This window comes from Acromyrmex echinatior, chromosome 12 (genome assembly GCF_024713525.1).
Source record: "Acromyrmex echinatior isolate Ae372 chromosome 12, ASM2471352v2, whole genome shotgun sequence".
In the NCBI taxonomy this organism is placed as follows: Eukaryota; Metazoa; Arthropoda; class Insecta; order Hymenoptera; family Formicidae; genus Acromyrmex; species Acromyrmex echinatior.
In genome coordinates, this window is record NC_141863.1 from 2,435,747 (window position 1) to 2,451,555 (window position 15,809).

The window sequence follows — 15,809 nt, forward strand, 5'->3', positions numbered from 1 at the left end:
GTATTAATACTATTATTACGCATGCCCGCATACTATGCCAGGGGATATATACTCCAACATTTCTTCGCATGCCTCTTCCGCTATACGTGCAAAATAGCCTAATATATTATAGCGTACTGTGTGTTACAAAACGTATTTATATATTCGTATATGAGATATTACAATAAAATAATAAGATTTTTTTTTATATTACATTTAAATTAGATTCACTAATTTCAGATAATTTGGTATAAAGATGCTTCGCCTATTCACAATGGACCTAGATTCTCTCTCGTTCATGAAGGAAATTTTCATTGTGTTGATGTCGCCCCAGTCACAGTTGACGATCAAGGATGCTGGACTTGTATGGCAGAGAATCGTAGTGGAAGATCCTCATGTACATCTACTCTCACCGTCATTGGTAATCGATCACTCGTTCTATTTAAACGACATTTTTAACTGTACTCGCTTTAGATAATTAATAACTAATTTTGATAAATCTAATAAATTTTTAGTTCCCAAGGCTTACAAAAAGCCAGAATTTGTTGAAGAACTCCGCGCGCTGCTCACTGAGACAGGTACCGTGTCGTTGGAATGTAAAGTAATCGGTGTGCCTACGCCAGTATTGAGATGGTTTAAAGACAATAAGGAAATCAAAGCCGGTGATGTTTTTGCTTTGACTGCTAATCCCGATGATCCAACATCTCTCGGTGTTTATACATGTGAGGCGGTCAATTGCATGGGAACGGCCTATTCTTCCTCAAAAGTAAATGCGTTCACTATTACGATTACGCAGTAACAATTGTAACAATTGTCGATTCTCTTATATTTTTTATCATCAATTTCATTAAATGTAGATACGTTATTTTATCTCAGGTTCACGTAGTTGGAAGAGGAAGCCGAGAAGGTTCATTGAAACCGGCAGATGCTTTGGCACCATCCGGACCTCTTCCGATATTTAAGCAGATACTTCAAGATGAATGTTGTCGGATTGGAGACACTATAGTACTATCTTGTCGTGGTAAATTAATTAATAATAATTCTTTCTGTTTTTATTAATATTTATCTCATACCAATAAATGAAACATTATCAACAATGATAGTTCAAGTACCACCCTGGCCGAAAGCGATCGCCTGGTACAATAAAGAAGGCCGCATTGAGCCTAGCGAAAAGTATCATATAATGGAGGATGGCATAGGAGGATATTCAATTGAAATAAAACAAGTAGAAGCCATGGACGAGGGTGAATGGAAATGCGTCGTTACCAGCGAAGACAATATAAAGCAATTTACGAGTTGCTATGTAGCAATGTCTAGTACGTATTATGATAATAGGCAAACTAATTTATAACAAAAAATATAATTATCCGATCAACATTTATCTTATTTTCTATAAAGTACCAAGAAACTACAGGAAACCCCGCTTTATGGAGAATCTGAAAGCAATCTTGACGGAAGAAGGTCTTGTCTCATTCGAATGCAAAGTTGTAGGTTTCCCAACGCCATTGCTGAGATGGTTTAAAGACGGTCAAGAACTTAAACCAGGAGACGTTTATCAATTAACCGGGACTAATTCATTAGGTAATTACGTTAAATTTATTATATATTGTTTTTTTCCTAGTCTCTATTTAAGTTATAGATTTATTTAAAAATATTTAGGTTCTTATTGCTGTATCGCGAAAAATTGCATGGGCGAAGCTAAGAGTATCGCAGAATTAACTATCGAAGATATACAGAATCAATTAAACGAAGAAGAACGTTTCCAACTTTTGAGCACTAATCAACCACCAAAGTTTATAAAAGGCCTCAGAAGTTGTGAAGCAAAAATAAATGAAAATTTTCGCTTTACAGTACAAGGTATTCATATTTCCTGTTTCTTTTTTTAATTAATAAGTTGTTGAATAATTGTTATCCTATCTCACGCAGTTTTACATCACACTGATAAAGATACTTTTTTCTTTAGTAAGCATAGCACCGGAACCAATTCTTTCTTGGTACAGAGATGATGCAATAATGGACGAATCTGACAAATATCAGATAGCAAAAGAGAATCTTGGCAAATGCCATTTTGAAGTGCGAAATCTCGAATTTATTGATCAAGTGAGTATGCATGACATATATAATATAATCATATTTGCTGTGATATAAAAACAATTAAAAATGTTTTTTTTTCGCATTTCTTTAGGCTGAGTGGAAGTGCGTAGCGGCAAATGATTTCGGTCATAGTGTCACTTCTTGTTTTTTGAAACTAATTATTCCTAAGCATTACAAAAAACCAAAATTTCTCGAGAATCTACGCGCGATCTTATCAGAAGAAGGCGCTGTAAATTTAGAGTGCAAAGTTATCGGCGTTCCACAGCCAGTTTTAAAATGGTACAAAGACAATGTTGAACTCAAACCCGGTGATATACACCGAATTATTTCCGGACAAGATGGTACTTGCTGCTTAGGAATATATACTTGTGAAGCTATCAATTGCATGGGAACAGTCAGTAGTTCCGCATCTTTACTAGGATTCGAAGGTAGTATTTACCTGTTGCACATAATAATTTTTAATTACTATCACTTATATGATAATGCTCCGTCTATATGAAAAGTATAAAAAATTTTTTTTAACAATTCTGTTTTTACTTTTACGTTGATATTCTAAGCGAGCTTTATATGTAACTTTATTTAACTTTACAGATAAAAAAGATACAAAAGAAATCCAGTCATCAAATGATCATGAATTAGCGAGAAACTTGTCGTTGTCAACGATACATGAAGAGCGAACGTCTCAATTGTATGACACACCGCAAACGGATCATTCCGTTACTTTGGATGAGCGGGGCGAGGTATCTTTTAGCTTTGATGGCAAAGAAGTATCAGTCAGTCTGTACGAAACACCTGATCTTACTGAGGAAGAGGCACTACAGATTGTTGAAATGTACGCCGATCAGCTATCTGAGCATGTTACAGGTAAAAAGATTGATTTAATTTTTGTTGATTCAAAATATAATAGTATTATACGCTAAAAAGCTACATTTTTTTGTATAGAACACAATGTGATTGAGTTACCACCAATGAGATTTGTCAAAGAAACATCTACGACCAGTAATTTGTTAATGGAAGCTGTAGTAATCGATGTATCTCCTGATTATTTTGTTAGCGCGGAAGACAATGATGATTTACGAACAGAAGCTGATTTCGAAGATGTCTCCATTATGGATGATATGACGCGTGCCCTTTCATCACCTGAGCGCGATTCCCGAAGTTCCTTGAAAAGATCAGCTCGATATAATGCGGATGAAGACGAAAAAGTTCCTAATAGACCACCTAGGAAAAAATCAATGAGTTTATCATTATCGAAAAGCGAAAAAAGCCAACGCATAGAATCTGAAAGCTTTCATAGCGCACAGAAAGACGAGCCGCCGTTGTCTCCGCTTTCATCTTTGAAGCAGGATGACAGCGACACTTTTGCGGACGCCTTATCCTCTGCACATCTCTCCATCACAGAGAGTCTTGTCCTGAAACAGATGACATTGGAACATGGAATAATAGATAACAGAAAACGCAGCTTGAGCGCAGGAAGATCAACTGGTTCCAGTCTAGACGATGGTATCGGTGGTGATTCCTCTTTTGATTCAATGATCGGTGTTCCTAAAAAAAAGCAACGAAAAAAGAAGCAACAGAAGGACAAAAATAATTCTGAAAAATATTCCGGCTCCGGTGATTACGAGCGTGAGAGAAGTGAATCGGAAGATAAAGTTGATATGAAGATAAAACATCAATTTACGGAACCAATTGAAAAAATAGAAATAGATAACAGAAACGGTACCGAAGCAATAAAAGAATTATTTACTAAAGAAAAATTGTTAGATAATTTTAAAAATGTAAAGGAAATCAGCAGCCATGTCTCAGAAGAGAATCAAGAATCGACACAAGATACTCTTTTTGAGTCAAGAATAGCTCTACGCAACTCTTTGAAGCTTTTATGTGAAAAACTATTTGATACATCACAATTTTTAAATATTCATAAGCAGATTGACGACATATGTCAATTATTAGAAGATTCAAGAAGAGTAAGTGCGGACATTGAAACCTTGACTAATCTGGAAATACCTCTGCGTGCATTATTACAAGAAATTAATGAAATTACACCAACAGAACATATAGAAATCATTTGCGAAATTCTCGAACCATTTATCACTCAATTGTCACATGTTATTGAAAATTTCGGATTATTATCTTTACAACCGACGCTTACAATTTTAAAAAAATTTCGCGATCCCATTTGTAACATTCCTAGAACAAAAGAATTATCATCGCTAAAATCAATCTCCGATGTGTCTCAAAATATATCTGAAGAAATTACAGAGTCATTAATCAATATTCAATCAACATTTAATAGAATTTTAGATTGTATTGAACCTTCGAAACTTACGATGAATGGATCTAGCAGTCCACAACAAGTTGTGACAGCATCGAGTCTTGTTGCATGTTTAACGGAATTGAGAGATTGCGTATCTCACACAGCACACTCTGCAATGATGTTGAAAGAGAATGAAACATTAAACAGTTTAATGGAATTTAGAGAGCCCTTATTGGATCTTCAATTAATTTTATCACAGGAATGTACTTCTAGCGAACTTTCGATGATACAAGAAATAAATTTTGCCATTGTAAAATTAAAAAGTGTTGTTATCACCATACTGAAAAAATTTGAAAACCACGAGGTAATTTCTCAAACAGAATCAATTCTCAAAATATTGGAAGATACCGACAAACAAATATCAGAATTAGTGAAACAATTATCGGAGACAGAAATCATTCAAAATATGTTAAAGAATCTAAATATTGATCAAAGTTTAAGCAATGTGCACTTTGCTCTATCATCCGTTTTAGAAAAGCAAGAAAAGTATATAACTTCGTGTCATTTAATTACAAATATTGAGGCATTACGTCAGACAATTGGTTCTTCGGCTGTTACAATCGCTAACTTAAAAAATCCAGTTGATAATGAAATAATTCAAGAAATTAGCAAACTAAGTGAATCGTTGTTAAATCTACAGACAGATTTATTAACGGAAAAGCACGAACCACAAGAAGAACAAGTTCTTAATGATTTGATAAATCCCATCAGTATATTGAAAGAGATAGTTCACAATGTAATTGAGAACAGTTCTTCGATCGAATTAATAGTACCTATGTTGGAATTGTTGGAAGATATAGAAAAGGATACAGTTCTTATAGCGAAAGAAATATCAAAGGAAAAGTGTCAAGAAGAAAGTACTACACAATCTCAAAAAGAAAATAAAGAAGAAAGAAGTTATTCGAAATCCAATTTGGCTAGTCAAATAGATCGTTCTTTAGATCCTATTAAAAATTGGTTATCCGTTACATCTGAAGATGATACAAAGGAATATGAAGATGAAATGAAATCTGCATTGAGCTCAACAATCCAAGAATTGAAAAGAAATGTGAGTCAAATTGCTATTCAAACGTCATATTCTGAATCACCAAGTGATGACAGTTTGATAGATGCATTGATTGATCTTCGAGAACCGTTACTGAGGCTTAAAAATGCAATTTCTACATATCATGAACCAGAAGATCTTTCAATTTTAAAAAAATTGGATTATCCTATGAAATATCTTTTACAAACTATCATGGATGTTCTTCACGAACATGCGGAAGAAGAATCTCTACGGTCGATAATAGATATCATCGAACAAATTAAAAATCAAATATCGCTTTCAGTCAAAGATATTCTTCATCAGCAAGAATTTAAACAAAATACTAAAGCATTTAACGAAACGGAAGAAATAGAAGAAGAAACTATTACAGCTTCTCGAGAAACAATTCCAGGTACTCTTACAGAAGTTGCTTCAACGCCATTTGAAGCCGAATCTACTTCATTACTTACTGAGCAAGCTATAACAAAAAACAATTCTAGTGATGTCGTCTTACAAATCATAAAAAACGAAAAACAGGAAAGTGAAGAGGGTGCAAGCAAATTAATTATGATCTTGTCAGAAACTTTAGAAAAACTACAATTGGAAATAACTAATATATTAGATGATTTCGAAGAATCAACAACACAATCTACTACAATTTCCCAATCAAAATTAGCTAATTCCATCGAAGAGTTAAGAAGGACTATTTCCACAGTACGCGTAATGATTGTTTATGGTGAAAAAACTGATTTATTCGAAGAAAAACTTAATCAGACAACTTTGATGCTGACTAACTTAATACAGCCATTGACAAATATACGAAATCTTCTTTCTAAACCGCACGAACACGATGTTTCAGAACTCACGATACTAAATCGGTTTACTCCGTTGTTGAATATAATAGAAAACAACGTGATAAGACAGATAAAAAATTTTATCAGTAAAGATGGAGATATAGAAAAGAAATTTGAGTTCCTTCTATGCGTGGTAGAAGAAATAAAAATGGAAATTCCAATTGTAATTCAAAAAATATCGTTAAGACGAAAAATTTTGGAATATCTCTGGGACATCTCAAAACCATTGGAAAATATTTTAGAACGTATGAGCGATCTAGAAAAAGCTGCGGAAGAAACTCTCGAAACTGACGTAGCAAATATTTTAGGAAAACCTATCGCTGCTCTTTTAGAAGATATTAAGACTACTATTCAAAAAGTAGACGTATTAGAACGGCGAGAACCATTAATTCTTGAATTACGAAATCTTCTTGAACCCCTATTAGAATTTCATAGTTGTCTTTCAATGGTACAGAGCAGTCGAAGAAGTTTAGTTCCTGAAGCTTCTTTATTAGACGAGAGGAGAAGCGTTATTCTGCGAGCGGTCGATGGTTTGAGAAAACAAGTTTGTCACACTGTTGAAATAACTGCAAATATGGAAGAACCTTTCTTATTTAATGAATCCTTGACATTGCTCAATTCTGCTATTCTACAAGTACAAAAACAAGTTGGAAAGACAGATTATTCGCGCCGATCTAGTAGTAGCAATATTTCTCTTCAGCATCGACTTACCGGCACATTAAATCGCTTAGATAACGCTATAATAACTTTAGAAGAACACGCCGATAAAAGTACATATGGAATAGTATCCAAATGTTTGGAAGCATTACAAAAACAAATCTTTTTTGCACAAACGCAATTCAATCAAGTTGGTAGTAAATTAATTGATGAAGAAGCTATTGTAGAAGGCTTTCTTTATCCGACTAATCAACTTCTGTCGGCATTAAACGTTCTGAAAGAAAATGTGGAGAAAATACCTTCAGCAATTTCGTATAATTTAATAGTTCAGCTTCAAGAACTAGCCGACTCTATTTTAGAATTAAGTTCTTCCCTATCGACTCACAGAATAGGACTTGTTCAAGAAGGTGCTTCTGAAGGAGCACCGATCATAGAGACTTTTTCTGCCGTTATAGATGTTTTAGATCACGTGAAAGATTCTATTGATGTCATAGAAAAAATAGTTGAACAAAAAGTAAGCGTGATTATTACGAAAGTAGAAAGTGTCGTTGATGAAGTTATTGAGGTATCACAAGAAGAAATTGAGAGTGTAATGACGATTACGGAAATACCGTCATTTAAAGCAATAATTCAAGAAGTTAATGTTCAATCTGAAATTGAAAATACATCTACGATAGCACAAATACCAATTTTAGAAAATCTAGAAGCAGTAATCTCCGTTGAACAATCAAAAAATGATCTAGCGGATATAAGAAAAAGCAAAGAAGATCAGAAAGAAAATGAAAACCGAAAATTGACAAATGATATAATAAAATTTAATTCTACAATAAGTAATTTAATACAGCCGTTAAAAGAATTGATTGATTTTGTGAAATCTGCTAAACAAGAATCTCTGATTTCAAAATCTGAAGAAAATAAGCGGAAAATACAAGAATTAACAGCCTTAATACAAATTCTTAACGATCTACAAGCTACAAATATTTCTATTAAGACAGTAATACCTTCCTCATCTATCAGTATATTATTAGATAATAAATTCTCTCATATGGAAAATATTCTTATTGATTTCGAACAAGCTGTCAACACGGTCATTTTCTTGACTCATAAAGGAGTAAAACCAGAATTAAAGGAGAGCATTATGGCGTCTTTACCACTTATCTCTAAATCTTTAGATGCTCTTGAAAATGTATTAGCATCTATATATCAAACAATCGATAAAGACAAATATATTGATAAAGATGAAGAACTATCTGCAATTCCGAAAACCTTAATATCATGTATTAATGATACCATTAAATCTCTAAATGAAATACAAATATCAAAATGTGTTAATATTGCTGACGAAAGAGAAATGGAAATATCGAAAATAAAGGAAGAAGCAAAAGCTATTGAAGAAACAACTGCGCAACCCCTTGAAGAACTCATAGAAGCTATAATGGAATCTCAGGAACAGGTAAAATGTGATAAGACTTTACTTTTAGAGTCTGATTTGCCTTCTACGGACATGATCGAGTTAAAAGCCATTGATAATTTAAAACTCGTCGAAGCAAAAGCAAATAAAATACTTACTGAAGAAATAGATGATTCAATAAAACAAGGTGCAGACCTAGTAGCAAACAAGGTAGAGACGCCGCAGCAAGCATTAACATCTTTAGAGTCCAGTCAAATCGAAGAATTACTTCCTGAAAATATAAAGATGATAAAATCAATAGCAGGACCTTTAGAAAAAATTGAAGAACACAACTTTGCAACGATTGATCAACAAAAGTTAGAATTAACTCAAGTATCTGATAACAGTATAATTCAGGAAGAACAAATAAAAGATGAAACTTTAAAAGCGATTATCTCTTCTCTTCAAACATTGTGTAAATCATTTAATGAAATTGGAGAAATTGGAATTTTAGAATCTTCCAATAAGAAAACAATTAAGTTTTCGGATTTAACGGAACAGTTACTAAATTTACAACTTGCATTGTCATCTAAAGTTACCGAAGGTATTAAAAAAAATACAGTGACATTACTGAAATTATCTGTAAAAGTTTTGGAAGAATTACAAATATCAATTGCTACAGTTCAAGAACAAATGGAACTTAATGCTGTAGCTGAAACCAATTCGAGTGAAACGTCTAAGTCATTTTTAGTACAAGCTATCATGGAACCATTAAAAGACTTGAGAATGTCGATTGCTTGCATTCAATCTGATTCAACAATTATTCAATTTATCCAGGAAGAAGCAAAATTATCAAATATTGAACAGATCACGATTTTGCAAAATCTTGTTAAATCGGTAGTTCAATATGGAGAAAGATTTATATCTATTATTAGTCAAATGAAAATGGAATCTGTGCCACCGTTAAAAATTATTAAACAAAAAGAGTTGGATCCAAAAGTTTTACATAAGACTATTGATTCAATTCATATTTTACAAGAAACACTTTCTCAAATTGAAAACCATAATATTTATAAAGCTGGATTATTAGAAGTGCCAGAACAGAAAAAAGAGATCGCTCAGTTACGTACAGTGGTAGATTCTTTAGAAAAATTGAAACAATTATTAATTATACATACGCAGGAAACTGCAGTCATGAAGGAGGAAGAACTTGATGAAAGTCAAAATTTATTGGCAAGTGCAAATTTAAAACTTGTGCTAGAAGAACTGAGAAACTCGATTATTTTAGTTCAGGAGCAACCAATCTTGAATGATGTTCCTATGTTAAAAACATTGACTGAAGCTTTAGAAAATCTGAAATTACCGTTAACAACAGTCGAAGAAATTGTTGATCATACTGAAAAAAGTACTGAAACTGAGAAAGTATCAATTATATTATCGTTTGCAAACTCAATAGAAGAAATAGCGAGTCAACTGATGGCTATAACTAAACAAGATATTGAAAAGCAAGCAATTACTGAAACTTCTCTACTGAAAATGATGACTATTCCAATTGCAGAGCTGCAAAGTGCAATACTAAAACTCGAAGATCAAGTATCCCAAACATTGGAAACAAAAGAATCAACGAAAGCTGTTACTTTAGAATGTATGGTACAACCATTGCAAGAATTACAGCAATCATTCTTAACTGCATCTTATGAAGAAACTGTTCTTGCTTTGCAACAATTGTCAATCAAACCGATATTGGATAACTTGAATAAATCCGTGACAATAATTCTAGATCAATTGACAACAATTCAAGATGTACTTGTGGATATGAATACAGATGATTTAGTAACATTGAAAAACTTTGTTGGATCACTTAGCAATTTAAGAACGTCGATGGTAGTTCTGCAACAATTGAGTGCAATAGAAAACGCTGGTCAACAGATTGTAGAAATCGAGAATGCATCCGCGTTGCAAGCATTCGAGAAATCTATTGAAGAATTCAAAAAATGTTGTTCCGTTATTATTAAACGGCCGAGAATTATCAAAGCTTTTACAACGAATATAGAATTAAAACAGACCAATAAAATAGATACACATCTTATTGAAAATATTATTGCACCTTTGCGGTTATTACAGGAACAGATTCTAACTATTGAAGAAACTAAAATGCAAGAATCTGAGATTTTTAATGTTACAGAAATAAGGAAACCAATTACTGTGTTAAGCAGTCTTGTTAGTCCCTTGCAACAACTTGAAAAATCTTTTGTCGCAACGGTGCAAAAGGAGCATATTATTGAACACGATACACACCCTCTAATAACTGAATCATCTTTTGTAAATCTAGAAAAACTTGCTCTACAACCTATTCTTGAGGAAGTACAAAAGTCTATTGCTATTGTACAAGAACACGTGGTATTAGAAGCAGGAAGTCAAATTACATCGAAAGTAGAAACTGAATCTTTACTGAAATCAATCGCGCAGCCTTTAGTGGATTTGAAAGCTTCTATCGCATCCATTCAGCAAGTAACCGCAGTTGCACCAGATTTTTTAAATGAACTTGAACAACAACAAAATATTTCGGCATTGAACACTTTTGCTGAAACTCTTCATAATCTGACGGAACGTATAGCAATGTGTAATTATCAGCAGATTATTATAGAACCTGCGGCAGACACTATTTCTGAAGATGTTTCGTCTTTAAGTACATGGGCAGATGTAATCGATGAATCTTCTTCAAGAATTACGCGTCCAATAGTGATCGATCAAGGAACGATCGAATCCCCAGTTGAAATTGTAACATCGATGACCGAAGATGAAACCTCTACGTTGAAAACATTAGCAAAACCATTAATTGAATTACGAGAATGCCTAGCGTTGATTGTTGAAGAACAGAAAACAGTCCAGCCATATGATACAACGTGTTCTTTGTCGGAAAAAGAAAATATTTCATTGATGGAAACAATAATACAACCTCTATCGGAATTAAAACATGCAGCTGCAATAATTATTGAAGAACAAATGACTATTGAACGTGCTAATGAACATTCATTTGCCATCGATGATAAAAATGAATTTATTCTTCGTCCTTTAATAGAACCACTTGAAGAATTGCGTCATTCTATTGCTGTAATAGAGGATAATATACTAGTTGAAACATCAACGAATCAACCGAAGAATGATGTCATATTAAATGCACTAGTTGAACCTCTATTTGATCTTCAACGTGCTATATCTGTTTTAGAAACACGAGTGATATCGCCGGATATTGAATTGATGTCAGAAGATGCAAACAACTGGATTACGGAATGTTTAGCAACTCCTCTGCATGAAATAGAAAGATCAATTGCTGATATTCGACAATGCAGCATAATAGAACCTGAAACTATAATTCTGAAAGAGCAAACAAGAACTTTAATACCAGACTGGTCAATTATTGAAAAATTAATAAAATTAATGAAAAGTATTAAATTCGCAATATCACGTATAGAAGGTGATTCTATCAAAATTGAAACTCTCAAGACGATGGAAATACCACTTATTAATGTACAAGAGAACTTAGTGATACTAAAAAATAAATTTAATTTAGGTACTGTTGAAGACAGAGATAGTATTGATGCTTTTATCGAGTCTCTTTCCAATTTTGAGAAATGCATTTTATTTCTTAAGGAAGAAATTGTTGATAAAGCAGTGTCCAAACAATCAGATACAATAGAAATTGATACTACGATATCCGCCACTCTGATTACACCATTAACCGAATTAAAATGCTCTATTGAGACTATAAAAACATTGTCAAGCGTATGTTTAAATTATTTAGAAAGACCATTAGAACTAATGTTAAACGTGCTCGAAACAATTGTATCTATGCAACAAAATAAAAAGCTTTTAGAATTATCAATGAAAATAATAAATAATATTTCAGATATTAACAACTCAATTGAATCCATCGAAAATAAATTAAAACAACAACAGGTGTCAATCGTTGAAATTTATATTGAATACGAAGCACTTGGAATGTTGACAAAATCTTTAGAGAATATTAAACAATGTATTATACAGATACAAGAAAAACCAAATGCTTCTAATTCAATGATTAATGCTCTTCAGAGATTAGAAAAATCTATAGCTGTAATGCGAGAACAGTCAGCTGATAAACCGTTGGTGGAATCGCAACATACAAACTTTGGTGGTCTTTCGAAAAGTTTGATACCATGTCTACTCGAATTACAAGAATCAATAGAAGCAACAAAAACGTTATGGTGTGAAGAAACAATACTAGATGGATTAATGATTCTTGAGAAACCAATTTTTAAACTGCTAACTGCGATAAATATTATATCTGATCAGTCTTTGCAAGAAACGATTTCATTAATAGATAAATACAAAATAGCTCTTCAAAAGAAATCTATAAAGGAAAAAAATAAAACATCTGAAATTGAAACAGCTGTCGAAAAAGACAATAAAATTAAAAAAGAAACAATGAAAGAAGAAATAGAAGAAATTAAGTTGATAAAAGATATAGACTCTGTAGTAACCAATGATACGAAAGATAAAGAAGATACGAAGAAACCAGAAAAAATAGAACAGAAGAAAGAAATAGATGATGAAAAATTAACGAAGTTAACACATGAAGAAAAAGTTAATCAAATAGAAAATAAAAATGAGAAACAAGAGGAAGAGAACTTAATTCAAAAAATACAAAAAATAAATGAAGGACAGGAAAGCAAGAAAATTGAATTAAACGAGGAAACAGAGCAAAGTGAAAAGAGTATAAAAGATAAAAAGTTAAAGCAAGAATGTGAAAAAGTAGAAGAAACTGACGACTTTAAAAGGCATAAAGAAACTGAAAAAATGAAAGAAATTAAAAATCAGCAAGAAGAAATGAGTACAGTCAAAAATGTGAAAAACGAAATTGAGGAATGTGAAAAATTTATAAATGCTGAAGAAATGAGAGAAAGAAAAAGTGAACAAAGAAACAAAGAAAAGATAGAAAAAGAGGAAGTAGAAAACGAACGAAAGAAGCAAGAAACTATACAAGAGACGAAAAAAGTAGATGAATATACGAAAACTGAAGCAGATCACAGCATTAAAGAAAAAGCGGAAAATAAAATAACAAAAGAATCTGAAAATATAGAAAGGAAAATAGAGCAAGAATCGAAAGAAAAGGAAGATGCAAGCAAAATTGAAAAAAGGGAACAACAGAAAAATACAAAAAATATTGAAAAATTAAAACCGATCGAACATGCGGAAAAAGATAAAGTTAAAGGAGAAGAAGAAAAAAATCAAGAAAAAGGAAAAGAAATTGATAAAGCGCAACAAAAGAAACAGGAATCTGTAAAAATTGAAGAAGTTGAAATAAAACAAAAAGAAAAGAACGAGTGTGACAACGAAACAGAAATCAAAGAAATAAAGAAAAATATAGAGCAAAAAATTCTCAAAGAAGAAGAATTAAAAAAGGAGCAGGAAGATCTTACAGATGTAAAAGGTACTGCACAAAATCAAAATGACGATGTTCAAAAAAAAGAAGAAAACGTTAATGTAAAAAAAGAAAAAGAACAAAAGGAAGAAAAAGAAAAGAAAAAAATTAAACATAAACAACAGGAAACAAAAGAAAAAGTAAAGGAGGAAGAAGACGAAAAGATTAAAAACGAAAAAGTTGAAGAAATAAAAAAAGAAAAAGAAAAAATCAGCGCAAAAAAAGAATCTACACAAGAGAAAATAAAAGTAGAAAAACATGAACAATCAGAACATCAAAATATAACGGAAAAAATAAAAGAAGTAGCAAAACAAGAAGAACAGAAGAAAGAAGAGATAGTGGAAAAGACAAAAGAAGAAGAAAACGATAAAACAAAAAATCAAAAGATTGAAGAGTTCGAAAAGAAAAAAGAAAAATTAAAAGAGCAAGAACAGAAGAAAAAAGAGATAACAGAAATAATGATAGAAGAAAAAACCGAAAAAAAAGAAGATCTACAGATTGAAGAGTTAGGAAAGAAAGAAAAAAAGATTAAAAAATCAAAACAAAAGGAACAAGTGGAAGAAATAAAAAAAGAAGAAAAAGAGTTGAACGAGGAGATGATAGTAAAAGTAAAGGAAGAAGACAGTAAAGAAATAAAAAGTGAAAAGGCTGAAAAACTAAAAGAGAAAAAAGATGATGCTAGTAAAAAAGGAGAGATAATAAAACAAGAAGCAGAAGGGAAAAAGGATGAAATAAAAATATCGAAGAAAGAGGATGAAAAACAAAAAGAGACAACCAAGCTTGAAGAAATGAAAATAGCACAAGATGAACAAGTAAATACTAAGAAAAATGTAGAAAAGGATAGGAATCTAGCCACGCAGGAAACAGATAAAATAGAAAGTAAAGAAATAAAAAGGATAATAGAGAAATCAATAGAAAAAAAGGAAGATGAAATTGTTGAGACAGAAGAAATAATACAGCAAACACAACATAAATATACAAATGATATAAAGAAAGAAAATGATATAAACAAATTTGAAAGAAAATATAAAGAAATAATTGAAGATCAAGGACACAATCAAATAATACAAATAAAACAAAATCAGAAAGAAAAAGTAAAAAACGATGACATCCAAGAATTAAGAAAAGATAAAAATTTGTGTTTACAAATGGAAAATAAAAAAGAACAAAACAATGAGAAAATACTTCGAAAACAACAAGAAAAGAGCATATTGGATATTAAAGAGGAAAGATTGAAAAAGGAAGAGGAATGGGAACAGAGAAAACCGCAAAGCAATGAAAATTGGTTACATATGAGAGAAGAACGCGTTAATAAAAGTGGTGAACGTAGAGTACAGAAAGAAGAAAATGATTATCAGGAGAGAGATATTAATAAAAGGTTACACCGAATGGAAAAAGAAATTAGGAGAGATGAGACTGCTAGATTATTTTGGGAAGAAGAACAAAGATTACGAAAAAGACAAGAAGAAGAGAGATTTAGAAATAGACAGAGAAAAAAAGAGCAAATAAGAGAAAATGAATGGTCTAGAAAACGCGAAAATGAATCTGATCGTTTTCTTAGGAATATGTTGGAAGACACATACAAGCCAGACAAATCGACGTCAATGTTTTTCAATGTTGATTATTCTCGACAACATATTTTTCGGTTTAATTCTGATATGCCAACGCTTTCGAGCGCTTCCAAATCATACAGTTGGAGAGATTCTTTAACATCACTGGGGAAAAGATTCGACAATTATTGGGATTATAAATTACATAGTCCTTCCATGGATAAATATTATTTCGATACGAGATCTTTGTATAGAAGGCGCAGAAAAAGAGAAAATCGCATGATTCGCGTGAGATCGATCAATCTGCTGAAATACGAAGATTATTCAACTGAGGATAGCGATGCCACTATTGTACCTAGTACGCGCATGCAATCTCTCCGACGTACAAAAGCGAATGCTATCTCACGTATCAATTTCAATACTTGTATGTCTGAACCATCTAGCTTCACTGATCTTCGTGAAAATGAGGTAGTTATTTAA

At 32.2% G+C, this 15,809-nt stretch overlaps 1 protein-coding gene across 4 annotated transcripts in view; it reads left to right on the forward strand.

Annotated features, from left to right (window-relative positions):
• The window catches only part of LOC105153866 (uncharacterized), a 38,658-nt gene that overhangs the window by 5,063 nt on the left and 17,786 nt on the right, over positions 1-15,809 (forward strand). For all 4 annotated transcript variants that reach the window (XM_087412231.1, XM_087412233.1, XM_087412232.1 and 1 more), the window contains 10 exons: positions 220-400; positions 495-745; positions 856-1,000; positions 1,083-1,295; positions 1,378-1,560; positions 1,639-1,836; positions 1,943-2,079; positions 2,165-2,501; positions 2,665-2,937; positions 3,016-15,797. In XM_087412231.1, the coding sequence (XP_087268357.1) occupies positions 220-400; positions 495-745; positions 856-1,000; positions 1,083-1,295; positions 1,378-1,560; positions 1,639-1,836; positions 1,943-2,079; positions 2,165-2,501; positions 2,665-2,937; positions 3,016-15,797 (14,700 nt within the window). The remainder of the gene's footprint in view (positions 1-219; positions 401-494; positions 746-855; positions 1,001-1,082; positions 1,296-1,377; positions 1,561-1,638; positions 1,837-1,942; positions 2,080-2,164; positions 2,502-2,664; positions 2,938-3,015; positions 15,798-15,809) is intronic.